Here is a 19,219-nt window from a genome sequence, read left to right as displayed (position 1 = left end):
GAGGTATAAATATATGATGTATCTATTCGTAATGCAATGCAAGGATGGTGAAATTGAGGGAATTGTTATTGATCTTGATAACTTGTTGAAGTTTTTGGCCAGGTGGAGGGTTAATCTTTTGTTGGTCAAAATCTGCTGAAGATATAGGGTTGGTTTATCATCTCAAGATGACATTTTTTTTTGTTGATATGCTTTGTTTGGAGGATGTCTATGAATTGGACAATTTGATACAAGAAAGGATTCATTGTCTCCTCTGAAAAATTATGGTCTTTTGGAAGAATTATCTCATCTCCAATAAGCAACTAATGCAAAAGTCCTAAATTAGTTGCTGCCAAACAAAGTACTTTTAAATTTGTTTTTCAAGATTTAGTCTCGTAAAATTATTTTGAATCACTTTCAAGTGATGAACAAGAGGTTCAAGAGTCATGTTCGACCGACCATCTTGACAGCAGATATAATTCAATTTACCTCAACAAATATTTTTTTAGAAGAAGCCAATTTGGTCTCTAAGTTTGGGCTAAAAAAATGGATAAGGAGGAATCATTAAGTGAAGATGATGAACTGATTCAAACTTCTAAGAGATCGAGACGTTCTCTTAAAGTTAGTGAAAGTCAATAAGATAACCTTCATAATAGGTCAACTCAAAAAAAAGTAATATGATAATGACGTGCATCGTGCATCAATATTATAAGATTTGATTACTACAATTGGATGCAAACAAGCGTTAATCTAATTGAATTTTGAGATTCAATTATTTCACTTTGATATCTTTATGAGAGTTACACGTTAGATAATATTCTTTTGTTTGTCTTTTTGTCTTTATTTAATTTATTTATTTTTTATTTAAACTCCCAATATAAATTCTTAGACTACTTTTGATTTTCTTTATTTTTTTTTCATATGGTTTGGTGTAGTCCCCATACTTTTTTTTTCTTTTTTGATTAGCTTAACATAAATTTTATTTTAAAATAAACTAAGATCAATTTCAATAAAAAATATATTTTTAATTTTTATTAAACTTATTTTAGACATCACAATTCTGACCTAAAATTTAACAATCATATCATATCAATTATTTTTTTTTTAAATGAAGAATTATACTGAATTCATACTCACAAACACACAAAACAAACTTTCATAGAAAAAAAATATATATATTATAAAAAAATTCTAAGTAACTAATAACCAGAAGAGAAGAATTGGACCAAAATTGATTTTAATTCTATTCCTAAAATTTGTTAGATAAGTTCATTTATGTTACATGATGGTATCCCAGCCACATTCATATATGAATAGGGTAAGGTTAAGAATACTCTCTTTTTTTATTTAGTTATTTTTGAAAAAACTTAGAAAATAAGTTCAGTAAATAAAGTGTTAGATTCATTAAAATATGTTATGTCACTAGTAAAAAGTGTTAGATTCATACTGGTAGAAAAATAATGGTTTCGATCACAGTGTCAATGTTATAGCTGTGTAAAAATAGAAAAAAAGTGCAGTAATAAATAAAAGATCATTTTAAAAAGTTACTTTTACATTAAATGATTTTATTAGGGATCGACGTAAAACGTCACTTTTACGCAAGTAGATAATTAACTCAGTATAAAAAATCCACCTACTTTAAAACGAAAAACCTTCGCATTTTCAGTTCTTCTCCCACGTCCCTATGCACTTCCACATCCCCATAGCAATTCTAGACGAGTTTCACTCTCTCCTTTACAAGTACCTAAACTTTGTAATGCATTTTAGAACCCATTAAAACTAAATCAGTGACCACCACCAAATATTTAATACAAAATGTTTAAAATGTTTATATATGAAACTTGTTGTTATTCCTATAATTGTAGGTCGTCCTATTAAAGTATATTTAAATAAATTTCATATTATTTATGTTTAAATTAATTATCACTCTTTAATAATCATTAATTAAATATTTATTGCTTCAATCTTAAATAAAAAAAACATTTATAATCTTACAAATAAATTAAAGTTGATGTTTATCCTACTTAAAAACATTTTCTCAAATTATTTTAGTATAACTATTTTATTGTTCAAATTACCTGACTAAAATATTATTAATAGGTTTTGGGTTGATGAAAAACCAATTGGTTTATTTTTTAAAAAATATTTGTGTACATATATTCGTGGGAAAAATTGACGTAAACATTTTTTATGTCTAGTACATACAAAAGTGACATAAAAATATTCTTTTTATATTATGTTCTACTTAACTAAATAAAAAAGAATTTTTATATCACATGATTAATCTATGTAAATTAAATAATTTTTATGTAAATATTTTTTATTTTTTATGTCTAGTACATACAAAAGTGACATAAAAAGACTCTTTTTATATTATGTTCTACTTAACTAAATAAAAAAGAATTTTTATATCACATGATTAATCTATGTAAAGTAAATAATTTTTATGTCAACTACTTTTATGTTTGTGGTTAAAATATGTAATTTTTCCCAAATAATTAACATAAAAATATTTTTTTATATTAAGTATTTTCAATAGAATATATTTTAGAATGCTATATTTCTAAGATCTCTCTGTTTCTCTCTCTATATATATATATTAAACTTAATATATCTTATATATTTTTTATATTTAAAATAATTTTTATTATTAATAAATAGCTTTTAAATTATTATTTAATTAGTTACTAAAATTTAGTATGTAATTATTTGATAACTAAAAATTTAGAAACTATTTATTAATAATAAAAATTATTTAAATACTAATATATTTTTTCGTTTTTAAAATAGTATTTAATTTAGTTATATAATAATTAGTTTTTTTTTTCTAAAATTATTTTTTATTGAATGATTTTATTGTAATATAATATTATAGTATATATCGGATTCATTTATATTTTATATATATATATTATATATATATATATATTATATATATATTATATATATATATATATTTATATATATATATATATATATTTATATATATATTGCTTCCTAATGTGCTTGTAATAATACCATTGGTTTCTAACACTTCTATGAAATAATTATCAAAAATGGATTCTCTCTCATTTTTTACACCCAGAATTTTTTTCTCACTTATGTGATAGCTTCATTTTAAATTTCTAAAATGTCTCAAAAGTTATATAAAAACAAATAATTTATATAAAAAGTATATATTAAAAATACATTAAAAATATAATAAAAATACACAAATATGTAAAATAATAAAATTATAATAACAGTTAATTTTTAACTCAAAAAAAATAAAATAGCATAATAAAAATGTAAAAATAGAGACCCAGTAAATATATATAATTGATATAACTTATTAGAAAATTTGAACTTTCATAAACACGTAAGTTTTGTAGAACATTATCAAATTAAACAAAACCACGATACTAATTGACTTTGTAAATACAAACGATACCATCTCTCCATGCCCATAAAAATTCTCCCTTCATCGAAACTAGCAATCTTCATATAATATTACACCAATGCATGCTTGAAATGCATACTTTACGCAGTTTCCTTTTCCTCTGAGTCTTGTTTATCCTGGTCTCGTAATTTTGATGTGGTAGGAAAGTAAGGGAAATTCCTTAGTAACACAATTAATTTGGGGGAAAAGAAGAAAATTAACAAACGGCAAAATTGGATACTACGTGTAAGAATGATACTCAAGAAAATTGTCAACAAATTAAGTTAATAGTGATGAACAAAAACAGGATCTGTGGGAAGGCCAGCTAGTTAATGTGATGCACGTCATTGAGTCTTTAAGAAAAATGTGGGCTTGGAAAGATGCACCTCACTGGCTGTTTGACACATCATATAAATAAATATAAGCCGCTATCAAACTTCCCCCTTAATTAATTACAATCAATTCATCACATCATAAAGGTTATTCTGATATGGAAAGCTATGGTATATACAGTTTTTTTTACTATGCATCAACATTCCACCATGGTTGTCTGTGTAGTGAAATTGAAAGACGGCGCTAGCTATAAGAATGTTGATGAAATTGAGGGAAGAGGAGGTGAATAGTTTAAAGAAATATGGATGGATGAGGTGGGAGAAGAAATGAATAAAGAAGTAAAGCGAAAGAACTTAGGTGGTTGATCGATGTTAAGCTTGAATATACTTTAGGAGTATGCGTGTGTTTGAGATGCATGAAAGGTATGGAGATGGTGAGATTTGGTTGTTGCTTGAAACAAAATCACATAGTGCTGCCAAAAAGGCAAAGGGTACAGCCAATGCTATGCTATGTGCCCTTTTAGCCTTTAAAAAGTTTAACCACCAAAGACAAAGGGGTGGCTCCTGTTCCTTCAAACTTTCCCAAAGCAGTGCGGCACTTGCACCCAGAACGTGAACTACTTTAAAAAATACAACACTTCTAAAATTAATCAAATTCAACTGTGCACACCAGCATCTATAGCAAACTAAACACACGTGCGTGCCCCGTTCTGGCACGTGAGTGGAGGATAATTAGGTTTAAGCAATCATGAAATGGGACCCCTCTGTGTACGTGTGGGAGAGAGGGTGTGGGATTCATGTGACGTCACCAGAAAGAGGAGATAGTTGAGAGCAATGGGGGAAGAAGGTTGGAATGTCAATTTGTTCATCAGATTTTCAGTTGAAAAACAAAAGCAAAGTGTTTTCTTTCCCTCTCTCAATTGAGTGTTTGAGTAATGAGTAGTTATTTGGAGTCTTAAGGTTTCAGAGCTATATATATAGCTATAGCTAGCTACCTAGCTTGTTGCATTTCTAACAACACAATTCCTTCTTTCTCCCATTTTCGTATTCTATATTCCTACTTGCAATCCAAGGAACCAAACAAATCTCACTTATATATTAATGCTATTTTTTTATTTACCCTTCAACCCTTCTACCCATCAAATCCTTTTCTAATTATAAAACTAAATTTCATTCAACCTAACCATAGTTAACAATGAAGGGACCATAATTCAATATTTTTGCATATTTATACTGTCCATGGTACACACTATATATTATGTATTTTGTGGAATTCTACACTTACATTAAGGTTGCTTCTAAAACTCAATCACTTCAGTTCATTGATTTATCACATATATACGTCAGATACCAATATTCAGATTATGAATACTTTTTCATATAGTCACATCAGTACTGTTTTCTATGAATTCTAACTACACGGTCACACAAACATAGAAAAGTATCATGTTTTACTACAAAAGCTCATAAAAAAATGTTTTATTACAAAAATTAATCATTTTAATCATACAAATATGGATAATCAATTACTTGAGACTTAAAGTCAACCTTGTTAAGGTTGGCTCACAGTATGCAATAAACCTAAAACAAATTCAAATTTTTAAAGTAATAAAATTAATATTTTAAAATTTTAATTTATTTTAATTTATTTAAATTCATTAAAAAAAATATTTACATTTTTTAATCATTAATAAAATATATTTATTTATTGTAGAGATTATTGAAGATATGCACATCTTTGGAAAATTATTAATTGCATAAGTTATTATAACAAAATGGTTTTCTTTATAGTAGAATTTTTTATACTTTGCGATATTTTTTCCTATAATTTTTCTATAAAAATTCACAAAAAATAAGTTTCCCATGATTTTTTTTATATGGAAGTTGCACAAAACATTTGTAAGAAAAGTTCTATGAAGTTTGGAAATTGCTAATAATGTAAATCGTTCTTATTTAAAGAGTCATTAACTTTAGTTATGAATGGCAAATAATGAGTTTTAAAAATATTTTTTATTAGTAAAAAAATATAATAAATAAGTTTTTTTTATCAACATGTAACAAATGAAAGTATTAGGGTTATTTTAGTCCATATAAAAAAAATCTTTAAAAAGATATAAATAAAAGCAAAATCTACTCTAAAATCCCTCAAGTGTGTGATGTGATCTACAAACCTTCACCAAGATACTAAAGTTTCCCACAGCAAAATATGAAGCTCTCAGCAAGAATATATTCACTCAGTAGATATAGTATAAACTACCTAACCAACAAAAAAACGTTGACATTACAAAAAGGCCAACCAAAATTTTAAAAATTAAGGATAATGATAATTCATTTTGGAAAACGTTTTTTGTTGAATGTAATTAATGGAGTTTTTCTAACATTTCCTCTTAGAAACACCATTATTTAGAATAACGTATAGTTGAAGGAAAGTTGTAAAAGAAGAGATGTAATGGGACTTTTTCAGGGAAAGAGAAATTTAAAATCGAGTTACCTGTAATGAACTAATTTTGTTCTCGTCATAATGGGAGAATTAATGCAGAAATGAGAGAATATAGAGTTCTACTATTAATAGATCAAACAAGTCATAACTCTTTTTCGAAAAATAAAAAATATATCTAGATTTTATTAAAACAATATCCTTTATTACATAAATGATATTTTAAAATATTATTTGTATATATGAAAAATTATCTATCAGCTTGCTGAATGAGATAAAGATATTTCATAAAATATAGGTGAGTGCAAATCTCACATTTATAAACCGTTTTGATAAGGTTAAGTTAAACTAAAAAAATCATTTCTTGATGAAACTAAACTAAGAGCAACTCCAAATGAGAAAAAAAATACTTAATTAATAATCTAGGATTGGGAGATGCTAACCTGTTTGGAGGAAAAACATAAGGAATAATAATTATTACTATAACTTGACTATTTTGGTGAAAATGTAGAGGATGACTTTGTTACTCCAAGTTTGAGGATTACCTCCACGATGATGGTCACAATCGCTACAAGAAAATTATTAAAAAACAATTAAATTTAGAGATAAAAAATAATTAGTTAGTATATTGATTAAATTAGATATTAATTTAAAAACTAAAATATTATTCGTATTTAAAGTGATTTTTATTATTAATAAAAATTCATAAAATGGTTTCTAAATCGGAATCTAATCACTAGTTACTAATGTTTTAGCTACTAATATTTTAAATTATAAATTAGTCTTTAAAAGACTAATATAATATAGACTAATTTTGAATATAAAGTAGTAAGTAACTAAAAATCTTGGTAGTTAGTGGTTAAATACCAAATTAAAAAATATTTTATAATTTTTTATTAATAATAAAAACTAGTTAGATATCAATATTTTTTAATTTATAAAATAGTTTCTAACTTAGTTAATTACTAATTAATTATTTTAGTCTCTAAAATCAATTTTTTGTAATGATTTTTTTAGTGAATTATTTATATCGAAATAAATGTTACATTGTGTCTAACTTTGTGTATGTTTCACTACTTGGTTAGCCACATTACATTTTTGGTAGGGCTATATAGAAATATTTATCGTCTTGTTTAGAGAATTTTTAAGTATATCATGTAAGTAATTTTTGTTGGAACATTTATAGGAAAAATATAAGAGATTGGCATTTTTTATATTATTTTATTTAATTTATTTTTTCTGAAAAAATAGAGATTTTTTTCATTAGTCGGGCAAAAGTAGTTTAAAAGGGTTGAAAATTCATTAGTTTAGCCAAAATTTAGTTTATTTATGATTTAGAAAATTTGTGAAAGGAACTGTATATATAGTACGTTGTGTCTGCAAAAGTCAAACTCTCACTTTTTACATACTCCAATACATGCAATGCTTGTTATATAAAAAACAACAACATAGCTACCTAATTATTTTTCATAATAAATAGGAAAAGCTCATGTCTTTTGGGACATACGATGCCAATGAGTATGTAATATTGTTAAGAGTGCAAGATTTATAGGTCTTTGTTTGATTGATGATATATTGGTACAATTTATGATTTCGTAGAAAATAAAACCATACCACAGATGTTGATTTATTAATATATAATTAATAGATTGCATGTCTTACCTTTCATCATCCTAAAAAATTATTTTAAAATGAACTATAACCTTCTACGTTAATGGAGAGATAGTCCTGTAGACCTTTTTTACCTCAAACATTTTTTTTTGGGTACATACTACTGGAAACTTTTTCATGTATAGACCTAAAATATAAAATGTGCAATTTTAAATATACTAGTGTGTTAAGTATAGAATAAATGCTTATTTTATAGATAAATTTAATTTAAAATAAGAGGAAAAAGATAGAAAATAAATAAAAAAGTTAAGGAATATTCTTAAAGATATTTTCGTTGGAGAAAATTTTCCAATATGTTCTCATTGAAGAATATTTTTTTTTTAAATATTCTCTTTCAAAATATACTCTAATTTATATGAGAGGGTACATTGAAAAATGTGTTATATATCTAGTTCAGATTATTATTCTCATTATTAACCAAATCAAATTTAATAAATTTTAAATTTCGAAAAATTAAAAAAATGAAGAGATTTAGGTGTTAAAAATATATTAAATTAGTAAGACGGTTAAGATGTTTGAAAGTAGAGAAATATTTATTAAAAAGAATTGTGAATGTGGGTAGCATTGATTTTCCTTAGAGGTGAATGAGGGTGAGAAGTTAAAGTTAACACTTAACACCATTCTAAGATGATAATTAAATGCAAGTAAGAGAAGGCGAAACATAAGAAACATCAGTAAAAATGAAAGGGTTCATGAAAAGGGAAAATAATGAACATGGCTCTGAGTGACAGCGCCAAACCTTAAAGCGGTTATGGGTGCTTTTCAGAAACTATGTCTCCCACACAATTAAACCTAACTTGTCTATTTTGCCCATCCAATGGCACGTGCCATCCATCCACTTTCTTTACCCTTCCCCATTTATCAACATCTCTCTCTTCCCCCTTTCTTACATCACTCCTCCTATTAATTCATGAATTAGTACCAACTCAAATACCCTCAATACCCTTACATCTTACCACCCTCTTCACCCCATCTGCAATCATTTTTTAGGGCTTTTTTGTCATTCCATTGCATAAAAAAGATGGGGTAGTTTGGATCATTGAGATGACTTTGTACTCACCTTATCTTTATTTTATTCCGTAGTTTGCGTTGGTTTCCAAAGGACGTATTCAAATGACAATAAAATCCAACATTTGGTCGTGCCATTATGGACATTTCAAATGCTGCCCCAAAAACCACTTAGTAAAATCTTCCCAAAATATTTTCACTCCCAACTAAAATATTCTGATCTCAACCTGGGTTTAAACAAAATAAATTGTTTAAATAATTTACGATATAATTTGGAGATTTATGTGTATAAAAAACAGAAAATTGAAGGTAATTTATAAAATCACATAAAACACCGTTAAATATAAAAAGATAGCGGTTTAAATTAGTTGATTATGATTTATAATTCCATGAAATTGTGTTGTTTTGTTAGGAGGTTAAATTTGTGTAGACTTGATAAGGTCATTGTGGTCATTTAACAATATGAATATTTTGTTTGGCTTGCAATTTATTACCACATATGTTAATTTTGTGTGATATGGAATAAAAGAAAATATAAAAAGACATTATTGGTAGGGGGAAATACTAAAGGAGGAGGTGAAAGTTGGAAGAAGAGGAAGAACAGCGACCGCTTCTCTTTCCTCTCTCTCATACAACCCAAACACTGCGATTATTTGAGACAGATATGTGAGTCCCCCCAAAGCCTCCATTTTCAATTTTATATATTGTGTGCAACTTCCATCTTTCATTTTCCACAAGGTGATTGCAAAAACACTCACTGCAAAGAGCAACAAAGAGAAAGTAAAGGAGCGAAAGAGAAAGAAAGAGACGACAGACGACAGAGCGACAACACAGAGAGAAAGAGAGAGGGAGAGAGAGAGAGTGTGTGTAGTTTGTATGTATATGTATGAGAGTGTCTCTCAGATAGGTAGATAGAGAGAGAGAGAGTGAAGGAATTGAAGAAGCTTTCAATACCACAGAAGGGAAAACGATGTCTGAGAGCTTCACATCCTTTCATACCCTTCACCTCTAAGAGGTACATATATGTGTATATACATATTATATATATATATATATATATACACATGAGATGATGAACAAAGGTGAAAGTGATGATGAAATGAAAATTACCATTTAGGTGAGAAGAACATGAGAGCATCCTATATAAACCCATTTTCCTTCTCTTTTCTCTTTCCATTTTATTATCTCTATGGTTTGTATATAATTGACCTCAGTTACATGATGTGGTTGATTGTTTTTGTTCTCATTCTCAGATTTGTTTATACCGGCGCGATCCTTAACCAATTCGATTAGTGACAAGGCGAGGGAGAGGATGATGATAAAGACGATGATGATGAGCAAGATCTTAGCATGGGAATAGCAACACCATCTTCTTCGCTTCCTTCTATAATCTCTCACTCCAAGACACACCAGCAACACCATTCGAATTCTATGTCCCAAGATTACCACCACCACCAAGGAATCTTCAGCTTCCCCAATGGGTTCGAGAGATCGGCTACAACGATGAGTCACCAGGACCCTCACCAACAACAGCAGCAACAGCAGCAGCAGATTCGTAGGGACAAAGTGAGGGTGCAAGGCTTCGAGCCACAACAAACTTTGGTCCCCATAGAGGAAGACGAACCGGGAAGCCTACCGGTGTACGAAACTGCGGGGATGTTATCGGAGATGTTCACTTTCCCTCCCGGCGCCGCCACAGAATTACTGGAGCAACAGCAACAGCAGCAACAGCCAATGACGACGACGTTTCGGTCGTCGGCGAGAGCAGTGGGCAGTGGTGGCAGCGAGTGGTACGGAAACAGACAAGGGATGCTAACCGGGTTGGGACCGTTGGGAGATTCCAAGAATCATCATCATCATGGCAGTGTGAATAGCCGTGACAGTAGCAGCAGCAGCATAGTTCAGCAGCATCAGCATCATCATCATCACCACAACCACCATCATCACCATCAGATGTCGAGCATTAATGCAGACTCTGCAGCTGCCATGCAGCTTTTTCTCATGAACCCGCAAACCACCAGATCCCCTTCTCCCCCTCCTCCTCCTTCTTCCACACTCCACATGTTACTTCCCACTTTTCCTCCGGGCTCAGGAGGGTCTTTCGGTCAATTCACGTGGCTCCCTGACACTGCTCAAGATGGAGGAGGACCCAGTACGGTTGTGGAAGGCCCGGGTCACGGCCAAGGTCTTTCCTTATCCTTGTCCTCCTCCTTAGAAGCTGCGAAAGCGGAGGAACTTAGGATGGGGGATAGTGGATTCTTGTATTACAATCAAGCTAGTGGAGGACCCTCTTCCTATAAGAGTGCTCTTGGGGGTCATCACCACCAAGCATTGTTGGGACAGACCCACCAGGGGCATGTTGCCTTTGCAGCATCATCCTCCACCTCATCCTTAGGTGTTGTCAATGCCTTGAGGAATTCAAAGTATATTAAGGCTGCTCAGGAATTGCTTGAAGAGTTCTGCAGTGTTGGGAGGGGCCAGTTCAAGAAGAACAAGTTCAATAGGCAACTCTCAAACCCTAGCTCCAATCATGGAGCTAGTGGCGGCGGCGGCGGTGCTTCCTCGTCTTTATCAAAGGATGTTCCTCCTTTGTCAGCAGCTGATAGGATTGAGCATCAAAGGAGGAAGGTCAAACTTCTAACAATGCTTGACGAGGCATGTAATCTTTCTCTCTCTTTCTTTCTCTCTCTCTCTCTATGAATTCTTCTTACCTTCTCTCATTCTTCTAGAGTCAAGGTCTTCCAATTTAATTATTTTCTTAGTCCAATAATAAAACACAGTTCTCCAGCGAGTATCTAAAATTCAACAAAATGAAAAGCCGGCTGGTATAGTAGGGTTCCACTCCTTGGGATCAGTTGGTGAGGATTTGATCGTTATTTTAATCGTTACTCGATTTTTTAATCTCACGATTCGATTGGTGGGAAGATCTTAGAGTCTTTTCAGATTTATTTTAACAAAAGAAAAAAAATATATAGTTTGGTGAAAGTGCGAAACTGGGACACTACCATTATAGGAGAATACGTCCATCAAGAAGCGACGTTTCTTCTGATTATTAAGACTCACCAAACAGATGGAAGGCAATCACCAATCATATATATTATTGCATAGCAAGTTGTTAGGAACGCCACTGCTCCTTCAGATCCTTACCCATCTTAGTAATATTGCAGGAAAGCCATTATTCACATCTCAGATGATCGGGTAGGGATATATATATATCGGGAGAACAGTCTTTTTCTTTTTCTATTCCTTTCCAATTCAATTTTTCTATAACTGTTTTTTCAAAACGAAAGAAACCCAAGCACATTCTTCATTCGCATTGACCGTACTGTGCATAACAAGTACTCCTCCATAGCTTTTTTTATTAAGTAAGAAAAAGTCATGTATATGTATATTCCTCACACACGTGTGTTTTTGTTTCACTATTTGCATGAGTGAATTAACTCCCATATACCGTATTCTTAATTAAACCATACATGTACCCATTTCTTCCCTTAATTAATGCTGGTTAGCTCACCCAGCTTTTCACAAACCGCACAATGAATATGATATGAGTAATGAGATGGAACATGCATTTACTGTTACAGGTGAAATCTTTTGACATAATTCATTAATATAATCTTTTGACATTGTAATTGCGGTTTTGCAGGTAGATCGGAGATACAGCCACTACTGCGAGCAAATGCACATGGTGGTGAACTCGTTTGACATGGTAATGGGCTTTGGTTCTGCGGTTCCATACACAGCACTTGCACAGAAAGCAATGTCTCGTCACTTCAGGTGTCTAAAGGATGCCATAACAGCGCAACTGAAGCACAGTTGTGAGCTGTTGGGAGAGAAAGATGGGGCAGGGAACTCAGGGTTGACCAAAGGAGAGACCCCGAGGCTCAAGTTGCTTGAACAAAGTTTGAGACAGCAAAGAGCGTTTCATCAAATGGGGATGATGGAACAGGAAGCTTGGAGACCCCAGAGAGGGTTGCCAGAACGATCTGTCAACATTTTGAGAGCCTGGCTTTTCGAGCATTTCCTTCATCCGTACGTTGTTTCATTTTCTCTCTTTCATTATTACTTACATACATACATTTATAGAAAAACAAGTCATTCTTAAAATTGACATCAGCATCTTAATGTTTGGTTTACTTCCGGGGTATATTTCAGATAAGGAAAATGTGGTTTAGAAATGTTGTGGAAAATACTGATGGTGTTAAATATCTAAATGTAGGATAGCATTGAAACAAGGGTTCGTTTTTAAGTCTATCAATAAAAGGGTTTTATCAGATGAAAGAAAGTAGATTTCTATTTAAAAGGTTTGATTTCCACGTGTAAGTGAGGAAGTATCTTTAGAGGGGAAAAAACTATAGGGGATGATGATGTGGTATCATTTTTTACTTGGATATAATTAGGGGTGAAATGTGGTATGTTAGACTTACGAGAGGAGAAAAGGCAGTTAATGATTGCGAGACTGTGAAGGAGAGGGACAGTGAGAGATAATGAGATTTAATTTTAAAATGTGAAAAAGCATAACACACAACACGATAGATACCACGATCCATAACAGGAAAAAAGTAGCAGGGCTTCCGTTAATTAACAAAGAGGGAAAAAAGAGTCGCAGAGGGAAAGACCGAAAGAGGGAATCTAAAAGCCATTATGTATAGGATCGTTTACAACAGTCATTAATACTGCAGAGTCCTTGGGATGCATGTAAGCTCGACAGCCAAAAGCTGTAAAGATAGAAAGATAGATACATGCATGTATATATATAAATATATTTATATATGTGTGTGTACCAGTTACTGGTTTAACTTGAATTTCATTTCTTCCAATCTCTTTCTCTCACTCTCATAAACACCATGTAGAAATTTTTTTGGTGTGCAATTGGTTTGGCACAGTAATTCACACTCATTGTTTCTTTTTATTTCATTTCTTCTTATATTTATTTATACATATACTTTGGTATGTTGGTGTGTACTTTTTGGTAATAAAAATTGGAGCATTCCTTTTAATATGATTTACCGAGAAAAGATTTGGAATAATTATGAGTGATAAAATTTTGAGATGGAATTATTATGCTAAGAAGCGCAAAGAGGTAATGCAATAAAGATAGGTAAGTGGGATAAAGAAAGTAGAGAGAGTAGTGGTCAGTGTGTACAGCGATCTGCTTTACTTCTGCAATGGCAGCTACGACGTAGATCTTTCTTTGTTTCTCTTAGATTCTCACGCCCACGAAGGGACAGAAAGAAAGGTTTCATACTCAGCTAAGGGTACAGAAAGCTGGGTGTCTCTTTATACGGTTAAGGCAAGGACTCTGATGTCATTTTCTGGTCTCTTTCTCAGGTACCCAAGCGATGCAGATAAGCATCTGTTGGCACGACAGACTGGGCTATCGAGAAATCAGGTTCGTCCCCTCCACTCTTAGCTTTCCACAATAGAAAGAGAGAGAGACAATTTTTGTGTAGTGTAGCACAGCACAGTAATAATAATGAATTACATGCACGGACCCCATACATGATAACAATAATAAGTAGAAAAGAGAAAACAAAAGGAAAAAAAATGGATGAGATCAATGAGAAGGGACCAGCAGTAAGTTCAGATGCAACTTACATGGTTTTGGGGTTTGTTTCTGTGGTTTCCTTCTTCATTTCTCTTCCCTTTAGAGAAAGACAAACACCAATGTGGGTTCAATTGTTTTCTAGTTTCCTCTATTCTTTTTATTTTATTTTATTTTTCTATCAAAGGGTTTGGTACCGCTATTATTTGTGACAAATATTTAATGAAACTAGCTTATATGTATTTCCTTAAAAAAAACATCCATATTAAAAAAATTAGATTTTTATTTTATTTTATTTTAATTTACTTTGGATTCTTTTCCTTGGTGGCATAAATTCTGAAATTAAGATGTTCCTTGGTGACATAAATTCTGAAATTGAAAGAGCAGGCATAAGTACAGAGGCAACGGGACATGAAAGTTTTGCTGTTTCTTCCCAGTTTAAAACAAAAAAGATCAAAGTATATAGTGTTTTAGAATCTCGCTGCCTCTCTCTGTCACTCATTTTCTCTCTCATATCAATTGGCTTCACTTCTCCCAACTACACAATGGGGACCATAAATAAGAGAAATAAATAATCTTTGGGAAATATCATAATCTCCTTGTGGTAAATTCCTTACAAGTTTATGCTTCTATACTCGGCCAATTAATGCCAATCTTACGTATTCACGCATCTTTATCTGCCAATTCACAATCTTAGTTTACCTTTCTTTACTTACATATAATCAACTAGTTTAGAATGTCATACTCTCATAAGATAAGGCCTATTCTTTATTTTGGCACGTTCTATCTGAATCATTTAATGTCTTGTACATAAAAATGTCAGAGACAGAAGACATAACAAAACTATGCCTCCACGCCCTCAACAAAGATATATATTTACAAATCTGGCATCCATATTTTTCATTAAACAGTACTTCCCCCTGTATCTTTTCTTAATGGATTTTGTACATCTGCGATTCTGCATTAACAGTGTACCTTGTATTTTCCCTGAACAACCAAAATCCAAAGGAAAAACCTACTGCTACAATTTATCACACATCTAATTAGGTGGGAAAGGAAAACATCGTGTAGTATATAACTTCCTACCCTTTCATGGATGCCTATACCCTCTAAGAGTCAGTGAAATGGGTAGGAGTACACTGTCTAGAGTCTAGAGATACATGGCTTATACTTACCACTGCCCCTAGGTTCTAACAAGAAACTGCTGATAAATAACTTTCTCTGTTAGAGTCTATATACTACATATATAATTGCATTATCATTCACAAATGTCATTTCGCTGTCCTATATGTCACTCCACTGAGAAGATATTTCATGGCCTAATTACAATTTATCATGGAGGGACAAACGGTAATGAGTCAGAAAGCAATCTTTTTTGTTTCCTTTTTCTGGTTTCTCAGAGACCATAATTTTTTTGAATCTTTAAACTGGATATCATGTATTTTACTTTTATTTTTTCTTGTCTCTCTCTCTCTCTATATATATCTTTTTATTTCTTTCTTCTGTCTAAAGATGTAAATATACTAAACACTTTGATAAAGAGAGACTCGATTATACAGATTTACCAACTTTGTAGAAATATCAAACTGATCAAAGTCAATATCATATGATAGTTGAGGTTTTCCATGCTATATATGTCGTACCCTTATCTAACATTAATCAATCCCAAGTGTGTCAAGCACATGGACATATATTTCAATACTTTAATGAGTGTGTATATAAATATATACATGCCGGAACTTTCTTCTCATTTTTAATATATTGTTTAGTTATTTATACACCACATGTTACATTATAAATATATCAATAGATAAAAAATTTCATTATCAATTAAACAAGTAATGAAAGCAAGTAGCAAAACTATAATCTGGCGTCATCTTATAGGTGTTTGTCAAATAGAAAGTAGTTATCTAATAATTTTATTACAGTTAGTGGGTCAAAAGATAGGTAGAATTGTAAGAATAGAAATAGTCTCGTTTTCATCCATCAGAAAATGACAATTTAGCAAGACATGTCAAGTGAGTATACATGCATACACATGCATAGTTATTAACCTGCAATGATAGAGTACACTGGAGTAGTAATAGTAGTAGCTACTAGCATGGGTGTGTATTAAGGTGGAGGATGGATTAAACGTGTCACTTCTGCAGGTATCAAACTGGTTCATTAATGCAAGGGTTCGATTGTGGAAACCCATGGTGGAAGACATGTACCAACAAGAACTCAAGGAAGCTGAAGGGGCAGAAGACGAGAGAGAGGGGAATCAAAGCAGCAGCAATAACAGTGGCCACCAACTGGCACAAACCCCAACACCCTCCACTACGGCATCGACAGCAACAGCGCCACCACCGCCTCCAACAACATCTACAGCGACCACACCACCAACCGCCAAAAGATCCGACACCGAAAGCGACGCTTCACTCGCCCCAATAAATAACAACAGGCCACAGGGAGCCTTCTCGGAAACACAGCCCAACTCCTCCACCACCGCCACCGCCTCAGAGGTGGCGCCTCCCTCGGAGCTTTCCCGGTCGATGGGGGCTGATGACTCGTGCCGGCACGGTAGCCTCGTTGTGACGGATTTTGGGACCGGTCCTGGCGCTTCTGACATTGGTTCCACACTGATTAGATTTGGGACCACCGCCGGTGACGTGTCACTTACACTAGGGCTACGTCACGCCGGGAACATGCCGGAGAAAACTCCGTTCTCCGTTAGGGACTTTGGAGGCATTTAAACTTAATCAATGCCCTATTACTTCACATGATCATAAAGATAATAATGATACGTATAGGAGGTTGCTTTATTATTACTATTTTTATTTTTATTATTATAATAATATGATTATTATGATATGATATATCAAAAGAAACCATTTTTCAGAATCTCTTTGATGCTAGTTCCTCCACTTTAAGATGCATTTTGTTGGAAGATGGGAATAGAAAATATAAAGGTGTAGTCCTTGTGTTCTTTTTTTTTTTAATTTATAAACTACAAGAATATATAAATCAATTTTAAAGATAAAAAATAATTAATTATTATACTGATTAATTTAGAGATAATTTTAGAAATTAAAAAAAATTTTGGTTTTTAAATTAGTTTCTATTATTATTAAATAATTTTAAATTAGTATCAATATTTTTCTACCAAATTTATAATTTAAATAATTATTAGTTAAATAGATACTAATATATAAATTATTTAACAATAATAAAAACTAATTTAAAAAAAAATTAGTATCTAAAATGGTTTATAATTTAGTTACTATATTAACTAATTATTTTTTTTTCTAAAATTAATTTTTATTTCATAATTTTTTTATAATGATATAGTAGTTTTTTTTATCTTAATTGGATAGAAATTGATCTAATTAATCGAATAATTTATGCTCCCTCTCACCCCGCATGTGCTACTTGATCTTTTGTAACTTAAATTTACAAGACTTGATCTGGTTAATTTTTTATAACTCTTTAAGAATATATTTTCCTTGAAAAATTAAAAGGAATATAAGTAATATATGTATAAGTATATTTTAGTCTTTTTTTATATAGGTAATATGATTCATACATTATTATTATAACTAGTTATTAAAGAATGTGAATAATTAAATCGGACACAAGAGATGGAATCCAGATATACCAGCACTACATTCACTTTTTCTCCACTAAAAAAATAATTTACTTATTTTTAATTCATAAAATATGTAATTATACTAAGTTAGGTTGGTATTATCAATCTAAAATTTTATTGGAATTAACTAAAATAATTATGATTATTTTAAAGCAAAAATTGTACTTATATGTTAATTAATGTTTCCGATAAAAAAATGTTAATTAAGGTAGTTAAAATTGTTTTGAACTGATGTAAATATATTATTAAATTAACTAGTTAGGTTAATCATAATATATAAATTATTTTTATTTTCTTTAACCATCTTTGCAACTCTCATTTTATTTCTTACATAAAGAAATAATTACAAGAACATAAAAATTACTGGAAAGTCAAGCATTTATCTTTTATCTTTTATATTTATCCATTTTACACACTTTGTGAAAAACAAAACGAGTACGGCTATTTTATATTTATAAGGATGGCTATATAATCACATTTGATGAGCACGCATTTTGTAAATTGAAAAGATAAGAAAGCAGCAATATATATAGCCACATTCGTAAATTCGATTTATAAATGCGGCTATTTATATAACCGCATTTATAAATTGCATTTACAAGAGCATTTCTAATCAATGTTCTCAACTTTGATCTTTTTCGAAGAACATGGTCATTATTTTAGCATTTCTTTTGATCTCTTGGTGCATCCATATTATATATATTCGTATTTCATCCTAATGGAAGTCCAAAAAACACAAATAAAATTTCTCCAATGAAACGCAAATATATGACGAAGCAAGGTGACAACAGTGACGAGGAAGACACAACCGACAGCGCAGACAACAACCTTTCAAAGCATGACCTTAGCAATGTCATAAGACAAAACATAAGAGAAACGCAAAACATACAAAAATCAATGGTGAAAAAGAAGAGAGGAAGACAGTGCTTACCGATAAAACGAAAACAATGCAAAAAAGAGAGGAAGAAAATAGAAAACACAGTTAATGGAGGAAGCACATAAGAGAAACGAAGTGCGAGAGAAAAGAGAACATCCAAACATAAGTGGCGCGTTTCTGAATTAGGGTTAAAAAGGTTTTAAGAAGACAATTATTTGTAAAGTGACATTCGTAAATCAAATTTGATTTACAAGAGCGGCTATTTGTACCGCACTTGGTTATACATTTTGCACTAGTGATACTTCCTTTCTTTTCACTTTTGAT

General features: G+C 31.4%; 1 protein-coding gene across 3 annotated transcripts; it reads left to right on the top strand.

The window, feature by feature from the left end:
* The first annotated feature begins 9,391 nt into the window (after positions 1–9,391).
* Positions 9,392–17,273, top strand: LOC137808364 (BEL1-like homeodomain protein 2). 3 transcript variants are annotated; one of them, XM_068609435.1, is made up of 5 exons: positions 9,392–9,860; positions 10,099–11,500; positions 12,492–12,877; positions 14,177–14,237; positions 16,541–17,273. In XM_068609435.1, the coding sequence occupies exons 2-5, from the start codon at positions 10,196–10,198 to the stop codon at positions 17,123–17,125; spliced, it is 2,337 nt and encodes a 778-aa protein (XP_068465536.1). In that variant the 5' UTR covers positions 9,392–9,860; positions 10,099–10,195; the 3' UTR covers positions 17,126–17,273. The 3 variants fall into 3 exon arrangements, 2 of the variants coding, with proteins under 2 accessions (XP_068465536.1, XP_068465535.1); XM_068609434.1 differs by having other exon boundaries at positions 9,409–9,962; XR_016519272.1 differs by having other exon boundaries at positions 9,581–9,962; positions 10,099–11,504.
* Positions 17,274–19,219: the final 1,946 nt, after the last annotated feature.

This window comes from Phaseolus vulgaris, chromosome 3 (assembly GCF_051622355.1).
Source record: "Phaseolus vulgaris cultivar YP4 chromosome 3, ASM5162235v1, whole genome shotgun sequence".
NCBI lineage: Eukaryota > Viridiplantae > Streptophyta > Magnoliopsida > Fabales > Fabaceae > Phaseolus > Phaseolus vulgaris.
This window is presented reverse-complemented; position numbering and strand designations above follow the sequence as displayed.